Source organism: Symsagittifera roscoffensis, chromosome 4, assembly GCF_963678635.1.
Source record: "Symsagittifera roscoffensis chromosome 4, txSymRosc1.1, whole genome shotgun sequence".
Classification (NCBI taxonomy): Eukaryota; Metazoa; Xenacoelomorpha; order Acoela; family Convolutidae; genus Symsagittifera; species Symsagittifera roscoffensis.
The window spans coordinates 77816258-77841954 of record NC_087065.1 but is presented as its reverse complement, the minus strand read 5'-3'; the positions used below and the strand labels follow the sequence as shown (position 1 = coordinate 77841954).

At 38.3% G+C, this 25697-nt stretch overlaps 6 protein-coding genes across 6 annotated transcripts in view; all 6 read right to left on the bottom strand.

Annotated features, from left to right (window-relative positions):
- LOC134843697 (uncharacterized) overlaps positions 1 to 25697 on the bottom strand; it is a 340267-nt gene that overhangs the window by 33356 nt on the left and 281214 nt on the right. The window lies entirely within an intron of this gene.
- LOC134843779 (uncharacterized) lies at positions 3824 to 5653 on the bottom strand. Its single transcript, XM_063860051.1, has 2 exons — positions 4764 to 5653; positions 3824 to 4590 (listed from the first exon to the last, which is right to left on the bottom strand). Exons 1-2 carry the CDS (start codon positions 5421 to 5423, stop codon positions 4408 to 4410), a joined length of 843 nt encoding a protein of 280 aa, XP_063716121.1. The 5' UTR covers positions 5424 to 5653; the 3' UTR covers positions 3824 to 4407.
- LOC134843698 (heterogeneous nuclear ribonucleoprotein R-like) lies at positions 6013 to 12117 on the bottom strand. Its single transcript, XM_063859931.1, has 6 exons — positions 12001 to 12117; positions 10283 to 11032; positions 9777 to 10006; positions 9174 to 9392; positions 7013 to 7268; positions 6013 to 6712 (listed from the first exon to the last, which is right to left on the bottom strand). Exons 2-6 carry the CDS (start codon positions 11022 to 11024, stop codon positions 6366 to 6368), a joined length of 1794 nt encoding a protein of 597 aa, XP_063716001.1. The 5' UTR covers positions 11025 to 11032; positions 12001 to 12117; the 3' UTR covers positions 6013 to 6365.
- LOC134843672 (uncharacterized) lies at positions 14893 to 22212 on the bottom strand. Its single transcript, XM_063859883.1, has 2 exons — positions 21767 to 22212; positions 14893 to 17745 (listed from the first exon to the last, which is right to left on the bottom strand). The coding sequence occupies exons 1-2, from the start codon at positions 22148 to 22150 to the stop codon at positions 14929 to 14931; spliced, it is 3201 nt and encodes a 1066-aa protein (XP_063715953.1). The 5' UTR covers positions 22151 to 22212; the 3' UTR covers positions 14893 to 14928.
- Positions 22368 to 24929, bottom strand: LOC134843673 (dnaJ homolog subfamily C member 17-like). The gene is made up of 2 exons (XM_063859884.1): positions 23978 to 24929; positions 22368 to 22415 (listed from the first exon to the last, which is right to left on the bottom strand). The coding sequence occupies exon 1, from the start codon at positions 24915 to 24917 to the stop codon at positions 23979 to 23981; it is 939 nt and encodes a 312-aa protein (XP_063715954.1). The 5' UTR covers positions 24918 to 24929; the 3' UTR covers positions 22368 to 22415; position 23978.
- LOC134843674 (methyltransferase N6AMT1-like) lies at positions 24813 to 25694 on the bottom strand. The gene is made up of 2 exons (XM_063859885.1): positions 24974 to 25694; positions 24813 to 24907 (listed from the first exon to the last, which is right to left on the bottom strand). Exon 1 carries the CDS (start codon positions 25631 to 25633, stop codon positions 24983 to 24985), a length of 651 nt encoding a protein of 216 aa, XP_063715955.1. The 5' UTR covers positions 25634 to 25694; the 3' UTR covers positions 24813 to 24907; positions 24974 to 24982.

The following is a 25697-nucleotide window of genomic DNA, read 5'->3' as shown; positions in this document are numbered from 1 at the left end:
TTATTTGAATTATTCCATATTAAAAGAAACTACCCTCACTTGTTGCTTGATGTTACTTATGGTCGAAAGCAAATTCAGAAAAAAATTCAGCATGATAACAAAATTGGAACGAAAACAATCAATGTAACTAGGAAAATTTGAAGCCCTTTCGTCAATTTGATATCATCAGTATAAACTCTGAAGTAGGTTGGCTTTGTAAAAAGAGATAGAAAAAAGCAAAAAACATAGAAGAAAGAAAAGTCAGAGAACAGATATTTCTGTTGTTTACCACAAAAAAAAAGAAATAAGGCGCACAGCAACAGCCGCAACGTGATCTCGCAATGTCCGTACTCTTCCCGCCATAGGTCTTACCTAATTTATGGTTACAAAATAAGGCACTTGCGATACAGCACAATCATGAAAAAATTATAGTAAAACAAAATGAAAAAATGTGAAAATTTGGTGAACCAAAAATTATGCATGTCGATCGATGAAGGACATTTAGGACCCAACTATTGGCATTTCTTGAATTTGTTATACTGATGCGGGACAACGCGTAATTTCAAAAATTGGACTTTGAGCAAAAGCTTAAGAGAATTCTCTAATAAAATGAAGGAGAAGGGTAAAAACTTTTGAAAAAGTTGACATCAGAAAATTGACATATCCGAGAATCATTGACTTTTCTTTAAAAAAACTTGCGCGTTGCCGCTTTTGCAGAAAAGATTCACCCAACATGTAATTTTGATTGAAACCAAACCCCAGTACTTTTCCGAGGGCCATAAATTTTTGTGCCAACCAAAATTGGGCGTAGTCCCGTATGCAAAGGAGCATGCCACAACCGATTCTTTAGATTGTACCCTAAATCTCAGATATGCGAGGGTTGTATCGGTTAAACTGATCAAACTTAGAAAAAACGCTCTAAAATACAAAAAAAAATGTTTCCGAGGAGGATAATCTTTGTGTAAAAAATTTGTGAATGGCTGCTGATGTCGGGGAGCTTAACCACTACTCTTTATCTCCATTAAGTTACGAGGGTTCGAAGATGGGAAAAAATTTGCATTAACTTACATGTGAAATATCAATTGAGTTCAGACAATCTTATCCCTATGATAAAATAAAAATTATATAATTTAGTATTTCATATTTGACACAGAGGCGAAGCGCTGCTTTGCAAACACTTGCCAGAAAACAAAAAACAGCATTAATATCAATAATTAGTATAATTTTAGTAATAGTTTTATTTATAATTTAGATATAAAAAAGAGGCAAAGATGAAATTCGCGTACACAAGCAAAAATATGACCGATAACGCTACTGGGAAAAACTGAACGAGTAAATCATTGAGTCTACAAAATTTCTGAAGTGACGCACGCCAATTGAAAAGCATTAGCAGTACCAGTCAATTTGATTGAAAAAAAAAATTGCCAGCTAACATGCCTCAATTCATACAGCAGTCTATGGATCAGAAATAACAAGAAAAAACTAAATGTAATAAAATAAAAATAAAAAGCTGTCTTGTTCCGACTCAAAAAAAAGTAACAAAAATGTTCGAATGGTTGTTCAATTAACAACAATTTCGGTAATCGAATTAGTCAAAAAAATGACGTGAGAAGTACAACATCAAAATATAATTCAATCGACATTTTTCGTGAAATTATGGGGGCTGGAATTGTCAAATAGTCCAAGTAATGGACTAATTAATGCGCGCTCTCTTCCTCTTTTAACCTATAATGCAAATCGCATAATTGTAACTTTTCGTCGCTGTTAAATCAATTCGCATTCAGATATTCATTACAATATGAATTGAGACCCGTTTATTGTTCCATATAATTATTTGAATTATTCCATATTAAAAGAAACTACCCTCACTTGTTGCTTGATGTTACTTATGGGCGAAAGCAAATTCAGAAAAAAATTCAGCATGATAACAAAACTGGAACGAAAACAATCAATGTAACTAGGAAAATTTGAAGCCCTTTCGTCAATTTGATATCATCAGTATAAACTCTGAAGTAAGTTGGCTTTGTAAAAAGAGATAGAAAAAAAACATAGAAGAAAGAAAAGTCAGAGAACAGATATTTCTGTTGTTTACCACAAAAAAAGAAATAAGGCGCACAGCAACAGCCGCAACGTGATCTCGCAATTTCCGTACTCTTCCCGCCATAGGTCTTACCTAATTTATGGTTACAAAATAAGGCACTTGCGATACAGCACAATCATGAAAAAACCATAGCAAAAAGAAGAAAAAATGTGAAAATTTGGTGAACCAAATTTATGCATGTCGATCGATGAAGGACACCTAGGACCCAACTATTGGCATTTCTTGAATTTGTTAAACTGATGCGGGACAACGCGTAATTTCAAAAATTGGACTTTGAGCGAAAGCTTATGAGAATTCTCTAATAAAATGAAGAAGGGTAAAAAATTTTGAAAAAGTTGACATCCGAAAATTGACATATCCGAGAACCATAGACTTTTCTTTAAAAAACTTGGGCGTTGCCGCTTTTGCAGAAAAGATTCACCCAACATGTAATTTTGATTGAAACCAAAACCCAGTACTTTTCCGAGGGCCATATATTGTACCCTAAATCTCAGATATGCGAGGGTTGTATCGGTTAAACTGATCAAATTTAGAAAAATACGCTCTAAAATACAAAGTCTACGAAAAAAAGTCTACATTCCGATTTGATAACCCTTGCTACTCGCAAGCGTAACAAGTACTTCCCACGATTTAGGAACCTCGTAAAATGCTCTGATGGAATCGTGTGGTAAAACTTTTAAGCGCTGTTAGTCAAGACGCGAATTCTGAAAGAAAATACATCTTAAGAACAAAGATAGCCGGTTGATGTTCAAGTAAAACAGAAAGTTCCAAACACTCTGATTCAAGGTCACATATCAAATAATAAGTAACATTGAAAAACTAAAACGTTTTTTCGAAATTTCTCGTTAGCAGCTTTTGTTAGCGAAAAACATGAATATGACAAAATCGGTAAAATCGAGCTTGTCAAAATCGGTAAAAAAACACCCTACGCTAGCTATAGTTGGTCGGAAATGGTCGGAACTTCGTGAAATGGTCGGAACTTTAGTTTTCTGTACCGAGAAATTTCAGTTTATACTCAATTACGGAAAAATTAATCGCTACCTTAAGGAAACTCTTCAGATTCAATTTTATCTTATATCAGATAAAAAACCTTGCAATTCAATTGTGAGTCGGATTCCAAAAACAACTGCTCGAAGAATTGGAGAGCAAAACTCGCCGAACATTTTTGTTTCTTAGACTGATTTTAATAATCTTTAACTGGCGAGTCGAGATTTCGATTGATTCAATCTGGCACTTCTCCGTCATTCAGCAATTGTTATTTAGCTGAACGGATCATTTGAATCCATTTTTACTTCTCCTGACAACACTCAGCGCCACTTCCACAACAAACCGCTACTCTTGTTCGCTGTTTTTTTTTAAAAAACATATTCTGTTAAATTTGAATAAAAAACAAGTAAAAATTGAAATAAGAAACGATAATACAAAAAATGGAAAAGAAAGCGAACCAATGTTCAAGCCCGATTTTTTACTATCTTGCAATAATTTCAAAAAAGTAATTATATAGCGAGTTTATTAATGACATAGCTTTGAATTGCCGATGCTATGCAGCAAAGTCATGAAATGTTGATTTCAGACGCCCATATTGATCACAAACTCTCACTCTATTATTTAGTAAGCTAATTGAAACCTTCCTCGAGACTTCACGAAAACCAACATGAGTTTCTTGGGTGAGTACTTTACAATCAATCAACCAACAAAAATATCTCCTTTCTCCTTATTTTTCACATTTCTCCAGAGAAAAGATTATTTTCAACGATGTGAATTAATGACAGAAAGAGATAGACTGGATGTTTCAGTCTCGTTTACATACAAATAACAACAGTCGGAGTAAAGTTGCATTAAATTAACGAGCTTGAATCAATTCAATTTTAATTGCACGATTGAAATAGTTACAAACATCGAAACTAGATCGAAATTGATTCAACTAATTAAGGTAGAGTAGAGCAAACCACCATATTTGACACAAATTTCGAAAAACAAGATTTCGATTTCTACAAATAATTGTCAACTGATGGCTCTCTGAAAGTCACACGCGGTTTAAGGAACTTACATAAAAAACTAACTTCAATTAAATAAATAACAGCAAGTCAACCAAATTAAAGAAAACTTCTCAACTCAAAACCAACAACACTTATTAGCTCATTTATTTTTCAGTTTTTTATCAGTATTCAAACCAGTTGCATCACATCAATTCAATCAAACACACAAAAAGCAAGTTCCTGAGTTGTCCCAGGTTTAAAAAAGGGTAAGTAGTCGACTGAGCGGGCAACATTAGTGCACGCATTGTGAGACTTATTGCAATCAGGAGATAGGAACAAGTGTTCACTTCACTCATCGTCGTCTTCGTCCTTGAGCGCCTGGGTGGTGGGCTGGGAAGTGGCGTCGTCTTCTTCCTCGTCGTCAATCTTGGGTGCGAGATAGAATCGGATGTGCCCGTAGTCTCCGATCTTGTATTCCACCACCATCGGAGTCTTGGGAGTCAACATCAAGGTCACACTATCAGACAGAACCTGAAATGAAATCCAACAAAGTTATCTTATGTCTACATAAAACAATAATGAAACTTAATGTATTAAAGTTTCACCACCAAGAACCAATGGTTATACTGGCTTGTATCTTATTTCAATCAGGCAGATTCGCATTGAATTTATTTCATAAGACTATAGGGAAAAATATTGCGTACCTGTGCTTTGGCAAAGTTGTTCAAGTATCGCACAGCGAAAGACAGAGTCAGGGGTTCCCCTACATCGATCTGCACCCGGTCCGATTCATCGTCATCGATGGAGCTACTCTCCTGAAGTCGGATGTTGGCAGTTCCCAAGTCTCCATTGGCTGCAAATTGCACTTGACCTTTCGTGCACGAGATCGTCACAGTATCTCCGAAGTTAGCAAGATCTCGGCAGATTCGGGAGAACTCGGCAGAAGGCATCTTGATGTTGACGAAGTATTCTTGGTCCGGAACCTGTAAATGCTCCTGATCAATATCCGTCAACGCAAAGTCAAACTGGGAGATCTTATCCTTATTGGGAGACTCGAAAATGAAAGAGCATTTATCCGGCTGGTCTTCAGCTCGCATCGTCAAGGAGTCTTTGTTTCCTGCACACTTCAGGATCTTCAAGAGTCCTGCGACCTTGAACCCCATGTTGGTCGCTCGATCGCATCGGTACAGTTCGAAGCCTTCGGCTCTCAGTTCCAGAGACACCAAACTGACGTGGATAGCGTCCATGGCTTGGAGCGAGAGACCCTCGGAGGTGCAGTCAAAAGAAGCATCTTCAAGCAGTTCCTTGGCGGCTTCGAAGATCTTTCGGAAGACTTGGGCATCGAGCATGTGAGCTTCAAACATCTTGATTGGTTTTAGTCGTACTTTTCTTGGTGTAAAAAATTAGATGGTTGAGTTTTGTTGTTGTGTTGATCAAAGATGGTACACAAGATCTAAAAAGAACTTGGAGCTGTTCAGTAAATTCTGATTTGAAACAATCGGCGGATATTATTTGTGTGACTAAAAGAGCTGCGCAAAATAAAAATGAATATGAATTTTATATCCAACAAAGCCTCCGAATCTTATCAAGTTAGTGCTCAAGATAATGATCGTTAATTATTTAGTTGCCTGACCAATCCCTAATTGCGCTATAAATTTTTTCTTACAATAATATATCTTAATTTCGGATAATTCCTTTATTAAATTTTGAGCGATCAGTCGCTAACTACCAGTAATCCAGTTAGAGGCAAATCTTTTCACATTGTTTTACCAAATAAAGTCCCATTACATTCCGACTACAGATAATTAAATAATTCGGAAAGCATTGGTCAGAAGCGCATAATTATGCAAGTAATCAAGAATCCTCGACTCATTCATTTCTAGTTTCATTAAGGATTGCTTCTTTCATTCTTTGAGATGTTTGCTGATTTTTCAGAAGATAAAAAAAGAAAGCTTTTGTTCAGTTCAAATTGAATTGATCAACAAGTGACGCAAATTTGGTACATTGCAACTTCTTGATAGGAATAAAACGGAACTAAGAATTTATAGTAAATAGTATACGAAACAGGTTGAGTTTAGCTTGTAGCCCATTTGATGCAATCAATATTCTATCTATTTCTCCCAAGTCGAGCGAGGGGATTGCTTTCATACCACAGTAATAAAACACATAATTAAATATGGGACAATGTAACAACAATGTAGAAGAGATTAATACATAAGTATTCACGAACAAAGAATTCACTTGCAAATGGGATCGCATCTTCAATTAAATTGCTCATCAGTGTTTTCCAAATCTCTGCTGCTGATTTAAAATCCCCCACGACCTCTTTTGGGGGGAGGTCCTCCTCGGCCTCCGAAGGACCGCTTGTCACCTTGGAACCCTCCTCGGCCTCCGAATCCACCGCCACCTCCTCCCCGGGGACTTCCATAGCCACCTCCTCTACTAGGGGGAGGAGCTCCGTAACCCGAGGGAGCACCGTAAGCGCCTGCTCCTCCATAGCCCCCTCCGAACCCGTATGAGTAGGGGTCGGCGCTCCCATAGCCCCCTCCGTATCCTCTGCTCTGATCATATCCGTATCCGTAACTGGGTGGCCCGTAGCCGTATTGATCGTATCCGTAGCTATCTGCAGCGTAGCCATACTCGCCTCCGTATCCTGCGAAATGAACAGACATAAAATAAAGACAATGGAACTACATGAATCAACCCAACCGAACATCTTCTTATGTGCTAACTTTTAGATACGAATACTAAAATCGAAAAAAAAAGTAGAATACATAATTAATTCTGCTATTTGTTGGATTGAATTTAACATGGCTGATTTTTCCAGTGAAGCTATCGTTTACATATCAAAACATCTCTTGACTCACGAAGGAAACAAAATCAAAAAGCTTTCATCATCATGAGCCAAGGGTAATTGAAGTATTAGCAAAGAAAAGAAAATAAGCTGCAGCACCTGATCCTCCTCTTCCAAATCCACCGGGTGGTGCTCCTCCTCTCCCTCTTGGACCGCCAAACCCTCCCCGACCCATGCCGCCCCGTCTGTCCCCTCTGCCCCCGGGTCCTCCCATCTGGTTCTTCTTGTTGGGATCCACCGGCTTTGCCAGAGCTATCTTCATAAATGAGTCACCCACTTGCTTCCCATTTTGTTCTTCCAGTGCTCGCATGCAGGCATCTCTGTCTGCGAAGTGAACGAAGGCGTAGTTTTGGATCTGAAATCAAAATTCAGTTATAAGCTTCAGCATCCGTCATTTCGACTGCAAAAGAAGCTCTTGTTTCTCCCCATGCATTAGAAAAATACCAACGCTTTTACAGTCACACTTTTTACACAGATGCGAAGTGGAACTTCGCTCCACTTGCGAAACAACAAAAACTTAAATAGAAAAAGATGAAAAAAAAATCATGAGTCGCCGCTTCTGCAGGAAAAACTCAAAAACGAAACTATACAAATCCTTAACTTTTTCTGTACAAAGTAGTTCGTGGCCGCTCAAGCAGAGAAGCTTCAAGAAAACCATGTTTTTCGATTGAGCACAACCAAGGATTGGCAGGGTAGTTTGCGAAAAGTCGAAAATGTTCTAGAAAACGGTCAACAAATCAAAAATTTGCTTTTTCCAAGAATCATAGTATTTTTGCAAAAAATAATTTTTGGGAGTTGCCGCTTACGCAGAAGATTCAATAAACCTGTTATATTTTTTGAAGCCAAAAACTCAGATATGGTAGGGAGTTGCTGAAAAAAAATCCACAAAAGGGGTAAAATAATCCCCCACAAACTTCTTCGAAGGCTGTAGACAGTGGAGTAAAGTAAAAAGAAATCAAGGCTTTATTCAGACACACAGGGGAGTAGTCTTTATTTCCAAGAATACCCATTGTTTGAAAATCGGTGGAATCGTTTGAGAAAAAATCACCAATTTTTGCGAAAAGAACAAATTTTCCAAAGCATCAAAAAAAATAAAATTACATTAAAACCCAATTCCATACATTTTGATATTAATTGTTTTGGCTCTTTTCCAGTTCCCCCCTTTGAATTTCAATTTTGAAAAGTCTATTTAACGTAGTCATAAAGCAATGAAATTTTGCGTGGTGAACAAATCGACAATTCTGAACAGATTTGTTCTTCATACTTTAAAGCGTACCATCACGCATTTAGCCGCAATAACACGTAAAACAAACATAATACTCGGTATTTTGAAAGGGGGAACTGGAAAAGAGCCATTGTTATCAAACAAGAATTGTAGGAAAACATGCCAAACTACACAATTAAAATTTTAATTATCAACGGAACAAAACTTTCGAATCGGAAAAAAGCCGACATTTTAAGAGGAGAAACCAGTTGAGCCGGAAAAAAAGGATTTCATAAAAAAGAATTGAGAAGTTTCAATTTCCCTGTAAATTACAATTACAACCACTTGCAACCACTATGATACTTACAGCAAAATAAAAATCCGAGATGTGGCTTCTAAGCCGACAAAACTTAAGCAGACAAGCGAAAGTCTGACAATTGAATTTTTACCGGAAAAATTTCAATTCCATAAAAACTGAAAACAAACAAGTTCCTGCCGTGACTCGAACCGCAGTCCTTGCAGTGTAAAAATGATCGCGTTACCTGCTGGCCAAGCGTGAAGGAACCTGGAAGTTTTTAATGTTCAATATTACAAAAAGTGCAATTTCTTGTAGGAAAAGTTGTTTACGGGAAAAAAAATTTAAGTCCCCGTTTACAAGAGACTTGCTCTCGCAAATGTAAAAATAAGTTTAATTAGTTCTTCTAGTGCTTTCCTAACTCCATTTTCTTGTTCTATTGTCTCTTTTGTTTTATTGTCATAAGTTTGGGATCTCCGCCGTTTCCCCCAACCAGATAAAGGCATCAATTTGACATTGTCATCAATTTTACCCCATACAAATTTTCAAGATAACATAAAAAAAGAAACATATATACATGTAAACAATTTAGTCCGCATGTACAACCTTTTAAACTCAATAGTTTCACCGTTAAATAGATATTCACGTCAGGTGCGGGCGAAGGGCGTACAGAAGAGCATCGTAATGATAAAGGACTGCCTTTCTTTAAAGCTCAGTAAGCATTACCAACTAAACTTCAATTGATACGATCATTTAGCTACCTTTTTGATTTTCTTGTCAAGTGTGCCGTACTGACTGAACACTTCATTGAGCTGTTCCTCGGTGACGTTTTCCGACAGCTTCGTAATGTAGAGATTTGTGACTTTGGACATGGTCTCCTCGTCTGGCTCGTCCAGGGGATCTGCCCACTCAGTGCCGTAGCCAGTGAAGCCACGCCAAGACTGGATCGGAATGTCACCGCGGTCCAGGTGTTTTTTGGCCTTAAGCAAAGAACATTTTGAATTTCAGGAAAAAACGCTTTGCTTTCAATTCAAACCCCCCCCCCCCCGCACAAACGTTAATTTTCTATTTTGAATGAAACTATCATAATGAGAAGTCAATTATGATACATTCTAGAGCTGCTAGCATTGAAACCTGCAGGTTCAGTACTGTCAGTTACGCATTGGACTTGCAATGTCGGGGCAACACGACCCATACAATTTAGTGGAATAAGTGGAGAAAAAATTTTGCTGCTTATTTTACAAAATATTCTGATTAAATAACTTTTTGAATGAGACTATAGGTAACCTAAAGAACATTACGGCTAGGATAACATTATTGAAACATATACTCAAGGTGATTATTCAAGTAAAATGAATACTAACAGTGCATGCAGATTTATGATCAACGAAGTCAAGGAAGCAGAAGCCCTTGTTCTTGGCTGCATTTCCTGGCTCAGCCGGCTCGTGGATGATCACATCTTCTATGCCAGCAACAATTTGCGAGAAGGCCTCCATTATGTCATCCTTAGTTTTCGATTTCGGCACTGGACCGACAAAGAGACGTCGGTTGGGTTCCGAAATCTTCACCACCATCTGGCGTCTACGGTTCGTCACTAAAGATACAGAACTTAACTTGAACAAAAAAATCTCTTATGATTCCTTCTCAGTGAACAGCACTTGTTACCCATTCATTCTCATAACCTCATTCAAATGATGGCGTCGGAAAGTGGCTCGCCTCTGATGAAAATCAGAAACGGGTAGCTTCAAAATACTTGGTTAACAGAGTATTGATTTCTTGGATTGTAACTTAGCACTTGGATCTAAAGATTTACAGATCTAATTATTGAAGTTTTACAGATCTATATATTTATATACTACTTATCACTCACGTGGTATTAAGACATCATATCCGTCGTACATTTCCACGCATGCTTTCGCAGCTTGCGGCTCCGTAAACGTCACAAATCCATACGTCTGGTTCTTTCCGGTTTCTGGATTCATCATCAGTCGCATGTGGAAGATGGTGCCTGCCTTCTCGAACATCTCAACCAGGTCTTCAACATTCAGCTCGTACGGAATCTTTCCATAGTAACACTGGCAATTTTTGGGTGGCTTGAAGTCCTCGAACCCAGGTCCGGGTCCATAGGATCTCTGGCCCGCCGTGGCTTCATATTTGTAACCTGTTCTGTCAAGTATTTTCTGCATTCGTTCGCTGGTAGGACCAGAGCTTCTCGGTCCTCCCGAAGGTTTTCCTTGGTACCCATGCTCTAGCGCCGCGGGTCCGGGGTAGTTTTGATTATCCATCTGTTCTTGCTTCATATACTCTGGAGGTTGCTGTACCATGGGTTGAGCACCGTTCGTTGACCCGCCTTTCTCAAACACTCCTTTCGCCACTTGAAGCAGAAGATCTCCGAAGTCCGAGACGTTCGTAAAATCACTCTGTTTATAGTTGTTCAGAATTTCATTCAACGTCGGCTCGTCGATTCCTCGGAAGTTTCCAGCGACATCAGGAGGGTATCCTTCAGGAGGGAAGTACCCGTCCGTTATCAGCTGGTCCAGTTGCTGTGCTACCGACTCTTGCAAGCCGATTTGGAGAAGGTTCTCGTAAGCTCCTGTACCACTACTACCCATTTTGCAAACTAGAATAAATCACTCTTAGAGTCAGTCTTTTTACATCAGATTAAATTGCTTTTTGATTATTTCCAAGAACTTATTCCTTTTCCCGCGAGAGACAAACCGCAATTTATTATTTGACCAGTGAAAAGCTAAATCACAGTCACAACTCAGCATTTTTTTCGAAACAATTCCAGTTCTCTACAAGGATGAACTATCTCCCATTATAACCCCCCAGAAAACTATTAAAATTGTCCAAAAATACAAAAATTACGAATTGAGGCGCTATAATTGAAGGAGGATTTTAATGGGGAAAATGCAAATAATCGAACGCAAACAGATAGGTCGAAAAGGCAAATTGGTCGTCGTACTTAATCAAGTAAAGCCGCTGTTTGCTCAATAGAAGCGTATGTAAGGAAAAAGGACCTGTAGCTATGAGCTGTCTTAACAGAATACCCGAAATCGGGAAAAGGAATTACAAGAATTTTAAAAGAAACGAACAACAAAACCATTTATTAACTTCGTTTAAAAGTAAAAAGCAAAAGAAAATCATACCAATTTTCCGTTTGTGTAACAAACCGTCAAAATTCAAATATTTCAGGTTAAAATTCAATCATCAGTTTGTAAAAATCACGCATGATGTCCAGTTGAAAATGCGGCGGAAAAATCTCCAAATTTCACAATTTCTCCATATGCGTGTATGTCAGTCAAACTGCATTATCAAAACCAGCAACTTTCTCGAAATGTCTGTAAATTTCTCAACGCAGAAAGTCAGAAAAGCTAGTCTTGAGTTGGGTTCAATGCAGTTCATGCAAAAGCTTCTCCAAGAATTCGTCTCACTAAAATTCAAACAAAAAGCAACTTAGAACGGAAATTTAACCCATTTGCTTCCAAAAATAAAAGATGCTACATAATTCAGACTTTCTTTACTTCATCACTATTGTACCAACCCCAAATAGTTGCTTTCTAAAACATGTGAAAAAAAAACAGATACCTTCGTTCCCTCTTGTGCGCCATCCATTGTATCGTTATTTCAAACACAGATGTTCCCTGTTTTTCTAAATCTATTCTTTAGGTGATGACTTGAGCTTCCATAATTCATTTACATCATTAATCTGAAATCGAGTCACATCAAGAGATCAAATAGAAATTAGTACTCAGACAGATTTGATGCGAGTATTTTTATCAGACAATAATTTTTGTTGAGACAGTAAAACTGTAGGAAAGTTGAGATGAAAAATTATGAAATGCTTTTATACATTGAAGCCGAGCTTCGCAACACTTGTGATACAATACAAGCACAACAAAAGAAATTAGCCGACACAAAATGAGACGAACGCCGCGAAAACAAGATTTGTCGAAACAAATGTCAAAAACTATTTTGTCTCAAACAAAGTTCATTTTGAGAGAAACACGCCTATTAGGACAATTGTTCCAGTAGAATCGGAACAAAACTTACGCAGTGATAGCAAAGCCGACAATACTTTAGCAGGCACACGTTGAGCCGAAAAAAAAAACTGTTTTTACAGACAAAACTTTGAAACCCAAATCCAAAAAGTCTCCATTTAAGTCCTTTCTTTCGAAAAAAAATAGATAAAACTTTTTGATCAACAAACGACGCAATATGAGCTCATTAAACCGATTTAAAAAAACGAAACCTTAAAGGTCGAAATAGAAAAATAAAAACGAAAGAAGAGTTGATAAATTTATAACCAACGTCAAAAAATTGAAAAGAATGGGCATTTAAAATGCAGAATTATTAAAATGATTTCTGGTGGTTGACGAAAGTACATATTTAGAGATGATCACCAATTTCAGTCATTGTCAGATGAATACCGTTATTATGGGAAAAAAAGTCAAGTTCTCGATTGCAAAATCCTTGCTTATCGCAAGAGTAAAAGTACTGGTAAGCTATTTTCAGCGGACAAGGAGTGCACAAGCCGGAGCGTACAACTCAAACTTAACCTTGAAGTTTTTGTTTCACTCCAAGTTTCTTTTTGCGCCTCATTGGATATATTCTTCGGGTATTTTTTTAAAACTTTTTTTTGAGGAAAACTTGCCGAAATTTGTATTACTATTGAATATGTCGAAATTATACGCTTTTGATCAGATCATTCCGTGACACCTCAAAAAAAAACTACACAATGTGAAAAACAAATGAAATTGTTTTTTTATTGCGCTCGGAAATTTCTATTTGGTTTGCGAAAAAGTTTCGAAAAACAGAAATAAAATGGTCTGTTAATACGTTTTTGTTATAACGCGTCTCAGTATTTTTTCTGCGGAATCAGGCCAGGCGGTTGTGTAGGCTGCAAGAAGCCGTGTTCAGCATTTTACTAAAACTTGAGCGGCAAACGTTTTTAAACAAAGTTAGGCCAGCTGCTCTGTCTACTTACACAGCAACTGTTTAACCTTGTTTACAAGCTTTTGCCGAACAAAATTTGACAAAAACCCTGAACACGGCTTCTTTTAGTGTACACAAGCGCCGGGCCCCATCTTGCAGAAAAAATATTGACAAGCGTAATAACAAAAACCCGAAAAAAGTAAATTTTAATTTTTTTCCGTTTTTCAAAACCTTTTCGTTAAGAAAATCATCATGTGCTTCATCCAAATCAATTTTTTGTTCAATCAGGCAACTAATTGAACATTTTATTTATACTTGAGAACAGAAAAAGTAACGACCACAGACAATTTAGCAGAAAACTACCAATATTAGTTTTTGCCGACTACGCTGAATTTTACTGCTTTGTGGGGCCTTGAGTCGGTAAAAGTGATCATTTAAATGCTGAATTTTTAACGCATTTACATTTTTATTACAGAAAGATTTTTATTGAGAACTTTTATGGGCCAAGAAAGTAATGATTGAATTTTCTCAAACTATTCCTTTCGAAATTGGGAAAATTTGGGACTTATACTCAAGTGCTTTATTATGATGTATCACTCAATTCAATTTGACGTCCATTTACGGTAACTGATTTTGCTTGAAAATGCCAGAAAAAGTTTTTTGAATCTTCCTTGATTGGATCAGGAGAAACACTGCTATGCTAGGAAACCAAATAAAAATGATTAACTAAGAAAAATCATCACATTCAAACTCTTCGATTTTCAAGAATTGATAATGATTTAACTTTTTCCTTAAATTAAGCCAATAAAAGAAATCTGGGTGAATAGATAACTTCTTTTATTTTCTTGGCAATTCTGCAAACTAACGTCCATTTTTGAACAAGACATTCACATTTAACGTTTTTAGCGTAATTTGCACTTCTGTTATTGGAGAGCATAATGCACCTACCAATTATCAAATTCATTTGCATGATCTGGAAAAGAAATCAAAGTCAAACCCTGAAAAAGTCACATATGATCGTGAACAAAGTTGAAATCCGTCTTCCTACGATTGAAATTGCAATTAAGAGGAGACCTACAGTGTGGAGAATGAGTCGAATTCCTGCTACATACATATTTGAGGGTCCATTTCCATACATATTTGAGGAAATTAAAACTTTTTTATCAACAGTTACGGTTGGAATGATCACCAATTCTACAGGTTAAACGGAAACCTTTCGATTGCAAGACGGGCCCTATTATTCAGTACACTGAAAATAAAAAAACAAGCTGACAACTTTCGGCAAAAACTGAGTAGAAATTCTACCAAACAAACTAAAACCGGATACATGAAACCACAACTTTAAAAACTTCAACTCTACAACTGCCGGTGCGTTACTTTACACTTATAGTTGGGCATGTTATTCCGGATTGGATTCAAAATTGGTGTGTGGATATTTATCAAATGACAATTCTTGCTCCTACCACGTAAGAATCAGCCACAGACTAACCTATTTCTAACTTCAATTCAAACTACTCTCAGCGGAGCATGAAAAGTTACGTCAGAATGTGAATATTTAGTGTTGCAGGATTGGTTTCCTTTTCACTTAGAGTACAGCGCAATGAATGTTTTGAAATCTATTTTCTGGTCTTTGCCCGTTATTAGCTTGGATGCCAACTTCTGCTTGTCTCTCAGACTGAATTCAGAGACTGAAGGGTCGAACTTTGAGAGCACTTTTGCTAACTGCATAGGAGACAAACTGCTGTCTCTTAGATTCGAAGACGAATTGAGAACCTCGTTAAAAAGTCTCGACAACTCTTCCTGTGCATCTTTACTGCCTCTCAGTTTGACTCTAATCCTATCAATACATGACACAATAACAGCATCAGTCAAAACAGTTGTTGAAGCTGCAGGTTTTGCAACAGCTTTAGGCAGTTTTGCTGTCGGCACTACTGAGGGTTTAACGCTTGGAACTGATAATTTCTGGCTCGTTATAGGTGTTCTGGGACTAGGCGAGGGTTTTTTAAAACTTGTTCTTAGTATTTTCGACGTAGGGGCTGCGGGCGGTTTATGATGTAGGCTTGAGGAATATGTAGTCAGCATAGAAGGAGTCGATCGATCACTCGCTCGGCTGCTTGCACTTGGAATGCCCATCACAGACCTCGAGCTGTTGCCTCCACTTGGAATCGCAGGCCTCGGAATCTTCGATTCCCTACTTACACTAACTTTTGGTAGGGGCGTTGGAGGAGCCCTAGCTATTGTGTTAGCACTTCGAGGCGTAATCGAGGGCTTGTTTGTCGCACTACGTGGTGGGTATCCATATGATTTATCCCCTGATTTGCTCAAAGATGTCGTGCGGAGTTGAGGTAGTCTTGGGATTTTTGATTTTCCCGAAGCTGATCCCGCACTTTGTGCCGGCGTTGAAGTGAAGCAAAAACTTCTATTCGGTGAGTCGAGAACAATTCCAGTTTCGTTACAAGGAACACATTCGTTCTGGTCCAACGATATGGATGAATTCATTGGAAACTCCTTTCGATCCGTTTTCACATCTGAATACCGCTTTAAAGACTGTTGAAACTGAATTTTCAGAACTGTTGCCTTGCTTTTTGCATTTTTCTCCGAATTAGCGTGATCTCCATCTTGGGAACAAATTCCAGGCAGCATCGAATTTTGTTGCTGAAGCTCTCTGACTGGTTCTGTCTCAACTGCTGAGGGTTGATATGTTCTATGTGCGTACATAACAGAAAATGAAGAGTTCTCACCCATACACACACGACCATCGTCTGTGAAAACTATTTCCGGGCCATCTTCTGGCTGCAAACTTGCCAACTCGTCAATCGTAGAATTTTCAACCTGCAAAACCGCGTGAGGTGTCTGTTCCGCTTCAATTCCGGTATCCACTAGATTTGAATCTGCTTCCATTAAGTTAATACACGAGCGCTGATTACTGAACAAAACCGGTGCATGATTCGACTCATCGGCCGAAGTCTGTTCAACGCTAAACGGTTCAAACGAATCCTCTAATTCCATAATTCGATGCAAAAGCGCTTCGTTCTGCTCTCGAATGAGCTCGCCTACTTCTGATTCTTTCACGTCTCCGACTTCGTTGTTCAAGCAGAACTTTTCCGCTTCCTTTAGATTCAACGTAGTCTTCATTCCTGCTACTAGCATCGCCTGCAATGTCGGCACATAATCTTCCGTTAAATCGCTATGCATTTGTTGCAAGCTCTCGTATGCTTGGCTGCTGCTCAAGTTCTCGTGCTCCTGAATCAAAGGCAGAGTGAAATCTTCAATGGGAACCACTTCGTTTTCCGCTAGTTGCATATTTAATGCTGCTACTTCGTCCATTTCGGATTCGATTACTATTTCCCGATCATTCTGGGGTTTTTCAGCGGTTTCCAAAAACGAAGCTTCCTCGACAGCGACTTGAGTGGAATATATTTGTGGTTCATTGGCCACCGGAGCTTCACACGTACCTTGTTGTCCGGTGACATTTGCTTCCACTACTTCGGGTTCAATCGGGGTTTCATCAACCTCGGATTCTTCATCTTCGCTAGCAGATTCCTCAGACGAGCTGGAGTCTTCTTCGAATTCTTCGTGATTATCACCTTCATCGCAAACATCCTCATGAATGTTCATGCAATCTGCGTCTAGTTTTTCCGGAGTTAAAGCTTCTTTTTCATTTTCGATTAGATCATTTTCGTCGTCGTCAAATTCTTCACACGCTTGTTCACGTAGCTCACGCTTACTTTCTCTTTCTTCAACTCCGTTTTCATTTCTTTCATCATTTTCACTTTCAGAGTCAGCTTCATTGAACTCATTTTCCTCTGGCGTATCAATCTGGTCCAAGTAATCGATATCAATTCTTGGCATCATTTTAGCTTTGTCCATTGCGCACAAAATATTCATTGCCACTTTTGCTATCGAGTAGCTATCATCGAAGCCAGTTTTTAGATTTTTGAGATTATTTTCTTCAAAAGGCGCCCCGCTCAAAAGCGAGACATAAGATACTAAGGAAAGTTTATCTATATCCATTTTATCGTAGAACAAGGATTTCAGACTTGGTTTGACGGATTCTGGCAAGTAGAAATTTTTCGGCGAACTCAGTTCCCAGCGTAGGACACATACATCTGAGATGCAAAATACTAGACGTAGAAAAAGGTCATCGTCATAATCCCAGAATCTGTCTACTGTAGTTTTGCTAGCCCATGAAATCTGGAGTGGTTCGATTTTGGAGAATACTTTCTTCTTGTGTCTGTTGTTTTGCCTCACTTCTTTCAACCTGGCTGAGTTCCTTTCTTTTGGGTTGAATGAGTGATCGGTGGCATGTGATGCATTTCGGGATGAGCTGTTCAACTTCCTGAAATCGAGGCAGCTGCCACTTGATTCGTCCTGCCAATATTCGTAGCCTTTGGGACTCTAAACCAAGATTAAGAATTCACGGCTGTCCCATTACACCCTCATACCCACGTCTAATAACAAAAAACTATACCAACCCCTACAGCTATTCAAAAAAGCGGTTTGTAGATTGACAACTTATTTTATAATCTTAATCTAATTGAATATCTTTAAAGTAAAATGAGTCTTTCCCATTATAACCCCTTCAGCCTAGAAGCAAAAAAACATGGCCCCAGTTTAACCATTTTCAATTGACTTGAAACAATCGATTTGCTTTCATTTCAAAAACATGCATTCAGACATAAGTGTATTCGTACTTTGTTCGTAATGAACTATACGCTGCAATTCCTAAAAAGGAAAGGGTTAATAAGTGCTTCGACTTGCCAACGGATCAAAGGGCTCTTTTTACAAACATAGAGCCTGTTATCGCTGCGAAGTAGCGATGCAACCAAGGCGCCCACCAGCGAACTTACACCAGAAAAGCGTCATCTACTAACAAGTTATGCATGAATGAACTAAAAAGCACACGCTGTTTCGCTGTGCGCTTTTTTGTTTTATCTGACTAACTTACTGAGGGCCATAATTTTTTTCATGAGAAAATACTTTCAAAATGAAGGCGACTCACGAACAAGCTAGGGACGAGACGAATCTACTATTAACCGGAATAAACTAACAATTACAGATACCGACGGTTCACGAAAGCCCATATAGACAAGAACGATGGGGTGCACCCAGCCACGGACCACATCCAAATCCTGGCCAAGGAATTCTATCAGGCTCTCCAGAGGCTGTCCACGGATAAGTCCAATGGAGGACATACACATACTAGTGGGGCCTCGGGGACCTGACTAGTTCCGGAGAAGGCATCCAGGTCTCAACGAGACGTAACGGAGAGAGAAATAAACTAACCCAATGTCGTCAAGATTCAAGGCCACAACAACAAAAAGCTCCCAGGCAATGCTAATTTCATGAATTTTGGTGAATGCATGGATTTTTTGCCCGCAAAACTCACCTACGTAGTGGCCACCATTTCGAACAAAAAGATATTCAAAACAGAAACTTTGCTATAGGAAAGTTACATTTCGGAAAACTTTGATATTTTGTATCTTCTCGTTCGTCCAAGTTGAAACTCAGGATACTACAAGACCATAGACTGGTACAAACCCCCAAGATAAACACTCGGCCGATCGGAAACAAATTTTAATCATTTTATTCACCCGTTACGTATTGATCCTTTGCGCTAGCTCTCCCGTTTTAAAGTGATGTTTTGTTTCATATTCAGAGAAAGTACATTTTTAAGTCAAGAATATTTATCAGGGGTGTTTAAATTCATTGATTGTTGAACGTCACCTATAACAATTATTTGATTGATATTAAAAATTAATTGCAATTAATTGGTTTTTTTATTCTGGTACATATTTGCATTTCCAGCACCTATTTGCAATTCCAGTACCATATTCACCAGGCAAACCGTGTATAGGCTTGTAATATCTTTTGGATTTTATAAATGCTGCTCACTATTCGCTTCCTCCTAACTTTGCAGAGGAAGTTTTCTCATCATTTTGGCATCTTTCTTGTTTTTTTTTACTAACAGTCTTGCTTGTGAAAGATGTCGGATACACCAAAAACGGCAAGCTCATAGTTTTTCACGCAAACTGAAGCAGACGTAGGTTTGTGAAAGTGCAGATGCGGCAAGATATTGGTCCAAAAAAAGAACACTGGCAGGACAAACTTATTAAATCACATAAAGAAACAGCACCAAACGGACCCGTCACAAGCAGGGTGCAAGCCCAGTGTGCTTGATTCTTTTGAAGCTGCTCAAGCTGGACAAAGCTCAAGAAAAGCAGAAACATATTCGGATGGATAAGAATAGTCTGTGATGGCATGCGACATTTCAATTATGTAGAAGACCCGACTACTCGAGAATACATGAAACTGGACAAAATCTCAGAGAACACGCTCCTCCGTAAGGACATGGTAAAAATTACGAAAGAAATCAAAAAGAAGAAAGTATTGTTCTTTTTATTAATTCCATACACGATTCTCATTATCCAGCTTAAAATTCATTGTCAATATTTTATTAACCAAAAACTATTCAAGACCAGTTATATGGACAGTCTTGTATCACAACTGTCCATTGTCCAGTTTTTGCCCTGATGCGAGCAGTCTTGTATCACAACACTACAATTAATTTTTGATTCCCATTGAGCTCGCTTACAGATTGTCAATTTGCGTATACCCAAAGATATCATAACCGGTACAAAAATTTCGCTTAGCATAAAAATGACAAAAACTGGCCCCAAAATGCACTAAAGCAAAAAAATGCTTTAAAATTCTGTTCAAAAGCGAATTAAGGCATAGACACTTGATTAAAATTTTAGCTTGTACTTGTTTACACCCGTTTGACATGTTTGGAACAAATTTGGAGTTTAAAAATTCATAATAGCTCATTACGCTTGACCGGCAAATAAGACGCCAGCCGTTAAGACGGCAACCCTTTTGATAGGATTTAAGACGGCGCTACACGCAATTCTCTCGTTTACAAAAAAAGAAGAGCCTCACAAGGTATTGAAATTCTGAGCCGCAATGAAACTATGATAATAATGTAACAGACAGGGATGAAGCGTCATTTTTAGGAGGGGAACAGAGTGTTTTTCTGCCCCCCCCCCCTCCGTGAAGAACTATTTATGCTTACAGGTTTTTTTGCAGTTTAAAACAACAAATGTCATTTCAAGAAGACTTTATAGAAACTCGAAGTTCAGAAAAAATCAGGAGGGGGTACAATGGAAAAGAGAGGAAGGAGAGCGCGAGTATTTTTTTCTTTTTTTGCCACTTAATTTTTTGACACAACTTGCCCATTATAGCTCCAGAGTAAACTATAGACCCAAACAAATTCGTCAGAAATCATTGTGAACATCATCATCATTTGGTTATACTTGTCAAAACAAGCATTTCTGGATCTTTTCAACTATTGCTCCCTTGTAACTTATAGCAGATTAAAACAATCAGCACAGTAAGATACCATTTGCTCATTTAGTTTTCTTCGAACAAACATACAAGTCTCTTTTTTCTTCTGTTATTGCCATACTTTGGTGCCCCTTACGTGTTGATGTAATTTTTTCTACTAGGCTCGATGGGGAGCGACCCGAAAAGTTTATTGCTGTTGGACAATAAATTGTTCCGATTTTAGCCGGTTGAGTGCGATAGGAAAAAAGCTGTTTTACCGTACATCATCCCCCCTCCCCACCGCTTCGGGCTGTTTTTCCTTCCCCCCCGACACTACCATCAATTTTATGGTGTAACGAGTGATTTTACAAGGTTAAATATGAAGACCAAATATCTTTGGCACAGTTTATTTAGTCCGCATGTCAATTTTCTTAACGATCGGACTATGTGAACAGCAACTTGACTAGTAAAAAATAGCAGGGGGGGCGGAGGGAAAAAAAGAGCCTTGTTTAGAACTAAGTAATTTACCACGCAAGCCAATTTCCTAAAAATCGAGCAATGCAATAAAAATTTTTCTTTTATTCTTGTCCCCCCACACCTCACTTGCGCATCAGTTTTGTGGAGTGACGAGGGGTTTTAAAGGTAAAGTATGAAGACAAAATGATGTTCGCCATGGCCTAATTTTTGTAACAACCGGAGGCTCTTTTTCCTTCCTTCCCCCCCCCCCCCCCCCCCACCTCACTCAAACATGAACTTTATGGTCTAACGAGTGGTTTCACGAGGTTAATTATGAAGACCAAATATGTTTGTCATGGCCTAATTAGTCTGCATGTCAGTTTTCACGACAATCGGACAAAGTGAACAGTAACTTCAAATATAAAAATTTGCAGGTGGGGGGGAAAAGGAAAAAGAGCCCAACTGGACAATTTGAACAAAAAAGTTACCTGTAAAATCTCGCGTGTGAGGGGGGAGGAAAAAGAGCCGGTGACTGGATACGATTTAAGATCTGAAAATATAAAGACTAAAAAAAGGTAATACTCGGAGGGCACTATGCCAGCTCATGCATCTATCTGATGGACATAACATACGCACTCACCCTAAAATCCTTCGAAGAAATGTACTCTCCAGACGTGTTCTCGTTGTCTGCATCGTGGTTCTGAGAAGACGAACTTGAGTCACCTGACTCTGAGGTAACTGAACTCATTGGGGTCTGCAGTTCTATTGACTCGACGCTATTGGTTGAGTCTGAAGATCCAGGTGCCTCTCCAAACGATATGTTCTCGAAACTCTGAGATGAGGAGGGGGTTCTTGCTTCCTGCTGTTTCTCTTCTAACTCTTCTGGTCTTAGCGAACCATCAGCTGTAAATTCAAACAAATCCAAAACTCGCGAACTTATAAAGTCACGCGCCTTCTCAGCCATAGATAATTCATCTTCGCTCGCTTTTGACTTAGTTTCTTCGCTCACAAAATGATGGGCCATTCGCTGTTAAACTTCGCATACAATCGACACTATCAGCAGTTCAGTTGTAAACTTTCGGGGATTCTTGGGACAAAGCGTGTGATCTTAATTGGGTTCTATTCAGTCTTCGTTACAGGAAAATCTAGCTTGGCACCGTTTCGTTCAATGGCTAAACCGAGAGTTATGTCGGTGATTTTGGTTCACTTTTGACTTCTGAGATCATCAAAACGCGGCATTCGTGGATCAGTTGGCTTCTAAGACAAGTCTAAGTAGGCTCCTCGATGATCTTCATCAAAAAAGTACAAAACTCATTATTACCAGCACAAAATAAATAGTTAATTACGAGGTGTAGTTTATACACGTGCATTTAAAATTGTCATTAATTGCATTCTTTCGCTCGATCTGAGCTAAGGCATCAAAAATTTGGTTATCAACGGAATTTTATGAAAAAAAATTAGATTTTCTAATGATCCCGCAGCAGCAAAAAAAAACACATAAACTTAACGGCGTTGTTAATGAGTACAGAACGTGGTTTTAATAACTAACAAGCCAAATTTCGTTACAAGTGGACTTAGTGAACGAAAGTTGAAATTATAAGCACATGAGAAACAAGGATAGCCGGTTACTGCGCAAGTGGCGGCTCTTTTTCATTTTCCCTCACCGGCAAAATTTTACAATAAACTTTTAATTCACCTTGTTCGATTGTTATGAAAAATGACATACAGACTAATAAGGCCACGGCAAACATATTTGGTCTTCATTATCAACCTCGTAAAACCACTCGTTACACTAAAAAATTGAAGCTCATGTGAGGTGGGGGAAGGGAAAGGAAAAAGAGCCCAAGTGGTACAATATTCCGACCATAGTCTTAAAAAATACAAGTTTTTTCAAATTATTGTTGTTTTTTTTGGGCGTGATGTGAAAAAAAAGGAGCTGAACTAATAACTGGAGCTAAGGTATATTCGACAGTCATAGTAAAATTAGCAAAATGAAAAACAATTTTTAACTCTTTTTCCTTCCCTTCCTCCTCCTCCCCCTCCCCTCCCACCCCCCCCCCCCCCCCTGCAAATTTTTACATGTAAATTTGTTGACTACATTGTCCGATTGCTATGAAAATTTACATACAGAATAATAAGGCCACCACAAACATATTTGGTCTTCATACTTAACCTCGTAAAACCACTCGTTACACTAATATATTGAAGGTCGTGTGAGGTGGGGGGAGGAAAAAGAGCCCAATTTTTTTAAAAAGTTAATTGAAAAACGAAACAAAAAAATCAAAAAAAAAATATTTTTTTCAAATTTTGCAGTTTTGCAGTTTTTTGAAAATTGATTTCAAAAAGGCGGTAAAATACTTTAAGTAAACTAACGTTACTCAAGTAAAACAAATTATACGTTTTAAATTAAGCTATTGCAAGCTTTTACGAATATGAAATAATAAGACTGCTCGCTCGCTTTATTCGCTCGAATTATGACGAAAAATCAAAAGATTCAAACCGGATGTTCTTGAAACTATAAAAAATTTGGGTTTCTAATGTGGTTCTAATCACAACTATAAGGGCTTTAATATGATATATCGCTCAACCCAGTCCGATGATTATTTGTGGTAGCTGACTTTAAATGGAAAACAAATAGGAGGAAAAAAAACTATAATACACCCAAATATAAACTACACATTTTCAATTGTTTGAACAAGGGAAGAGCCAAATATGTTATACAAAATGTCAGCAAATTTTAATTCCAACTCCGTAATCAGGAAAAAACCAAATTTCGGTCATTCAAATTTTAATTAGAGTATCAATACATAAAACAAAGACAAATTTTAAACTACTTTAAAAGCTAACTAACACTACGTGGCACCATAAACGTCTAGATCTTCTGTAGGTGTTGCAATCTTCATCTGCTCAGCTAACTTCTGTTTTTCAGCCGCGCGTCTCAAAACCGCAAAAACTTCCTCCTCTTCTTGTTCAAGGTCAAAATCACCAGCTGGCGTTGCAACTGGTACTACATTTTTAGGTACTTTCTCTTTTTGCTTCATTGGAGCAGGCCGACTAAAACACTCTTGCGGTGGATCTCCTATCCATTCAAAACACAACCGATTACTTAAAACACCGATTTCATTTCTAAATGTCATAACAGCCGCTTCGTTAGTCGCAAACTCGACAATGGCCGAATCTTTTTTCTTCGATGATACAACTAATGCGTTTATTTCTCCGTACTTTGCCAGCAGTTTAGTTAAGGAAATACTATCATAAATAGGACAACCTTCTTTATTCCACTTGATTTTCAATTTTGAAACAGATGTTTTGCGTTCATTTGAAGCGCTCTTTATATCTTTTTTGAGTAACTCTTGCTCTTCGTGCAACAATTTTGATCCATTCGCTCTCAAATCTTTCAATAGTTTTTCTAAATTTTGAACAATTTTCACCTCTTCTTGCCTTTCCTTTTGTAAATTAGCCTCTCGTTCTCTTCGTTCTAGATCTTCTTTCAATTTTCTTCTCTTAGCATCAAGTTGGTAACTTCGTTCAGCGGCCGCTTTTTTCGCTTTCAAAATTCGATCATACTCTTTTCTGGTTTCGACATTGACTAGAACTTCAAAAATAGCACTTAGCTTCCGAAATTGCTCAGCTGCATCTGGGTTGTCTGGGTTCTTATCTGGATGGCACGTGAGGGCTTTCTTTCTGTATGCTTTTCTGATTTCCTTTTCCTCGGCTGCGCTTTCGACGTCCAGAGCAGCGTAAAGATCCTCTTTGAAAAGATCGGCAGAGTTCACTTCACCTGAAGGCATATTGAAACTGAAAAATAAATAACTTATTAAGTTGAAAACATATGACCAATAATTACCTCTATTTATTAGTTCTCAAGACGTTGGAACCTCAAGACGTGCAGATGTTCACCTATTATTTTTCGCTCTTTGACAACTGTGGGAGCTGAAAACCCTCTTTTTGAGATGCGTTCACTTAAACGGACTATATCATTCTTCGATATAGCCACCACGTAAAACAGACCACTAGGCGCCATCAACTTATCTAAATCTAAAATCAGCCGATCCAATGTATTTGTACCTTTCGCGCCCCCATTCCACGTTTTGTCCAGAAGCCCATTGTTCGGGTCTATTTCCTCGGATTCTTCGCAACACACGTACGGAGGATTGAAAACCAAGACATCGAATTTTGCTTTCGATTGTAACCTCAACCCACTAAGCAAATCCATGTTCAAAACATCGAATGAATTTCCGTATCGATTTCTTGTAAAAGTTACTTTTGTAGTTTCACATGCATAGGCGGAAACGTCAATTCCTAAGCAGAAACAAGATGTTCCCAGAACCTTTGAGAGGGCTGCTAAAATGATACCTGACCCTGGACCAATTTCACAAGCAATGGTTGGACGCAAATTCTTGATCAATTCGAGGTCTCTCTCCAGAGCGTCAAGGAGAAGAAACGAGTCTTCTCGAGGCTCATAGACCAAATCTGGGTCAATATGGCTGAAATCAGGAGTCTCCATAATCAGCCTTCTGAAATCTAGCAACGTTAAGTAGCTTCGATACCTGATTTTGTTTCCGATTCGC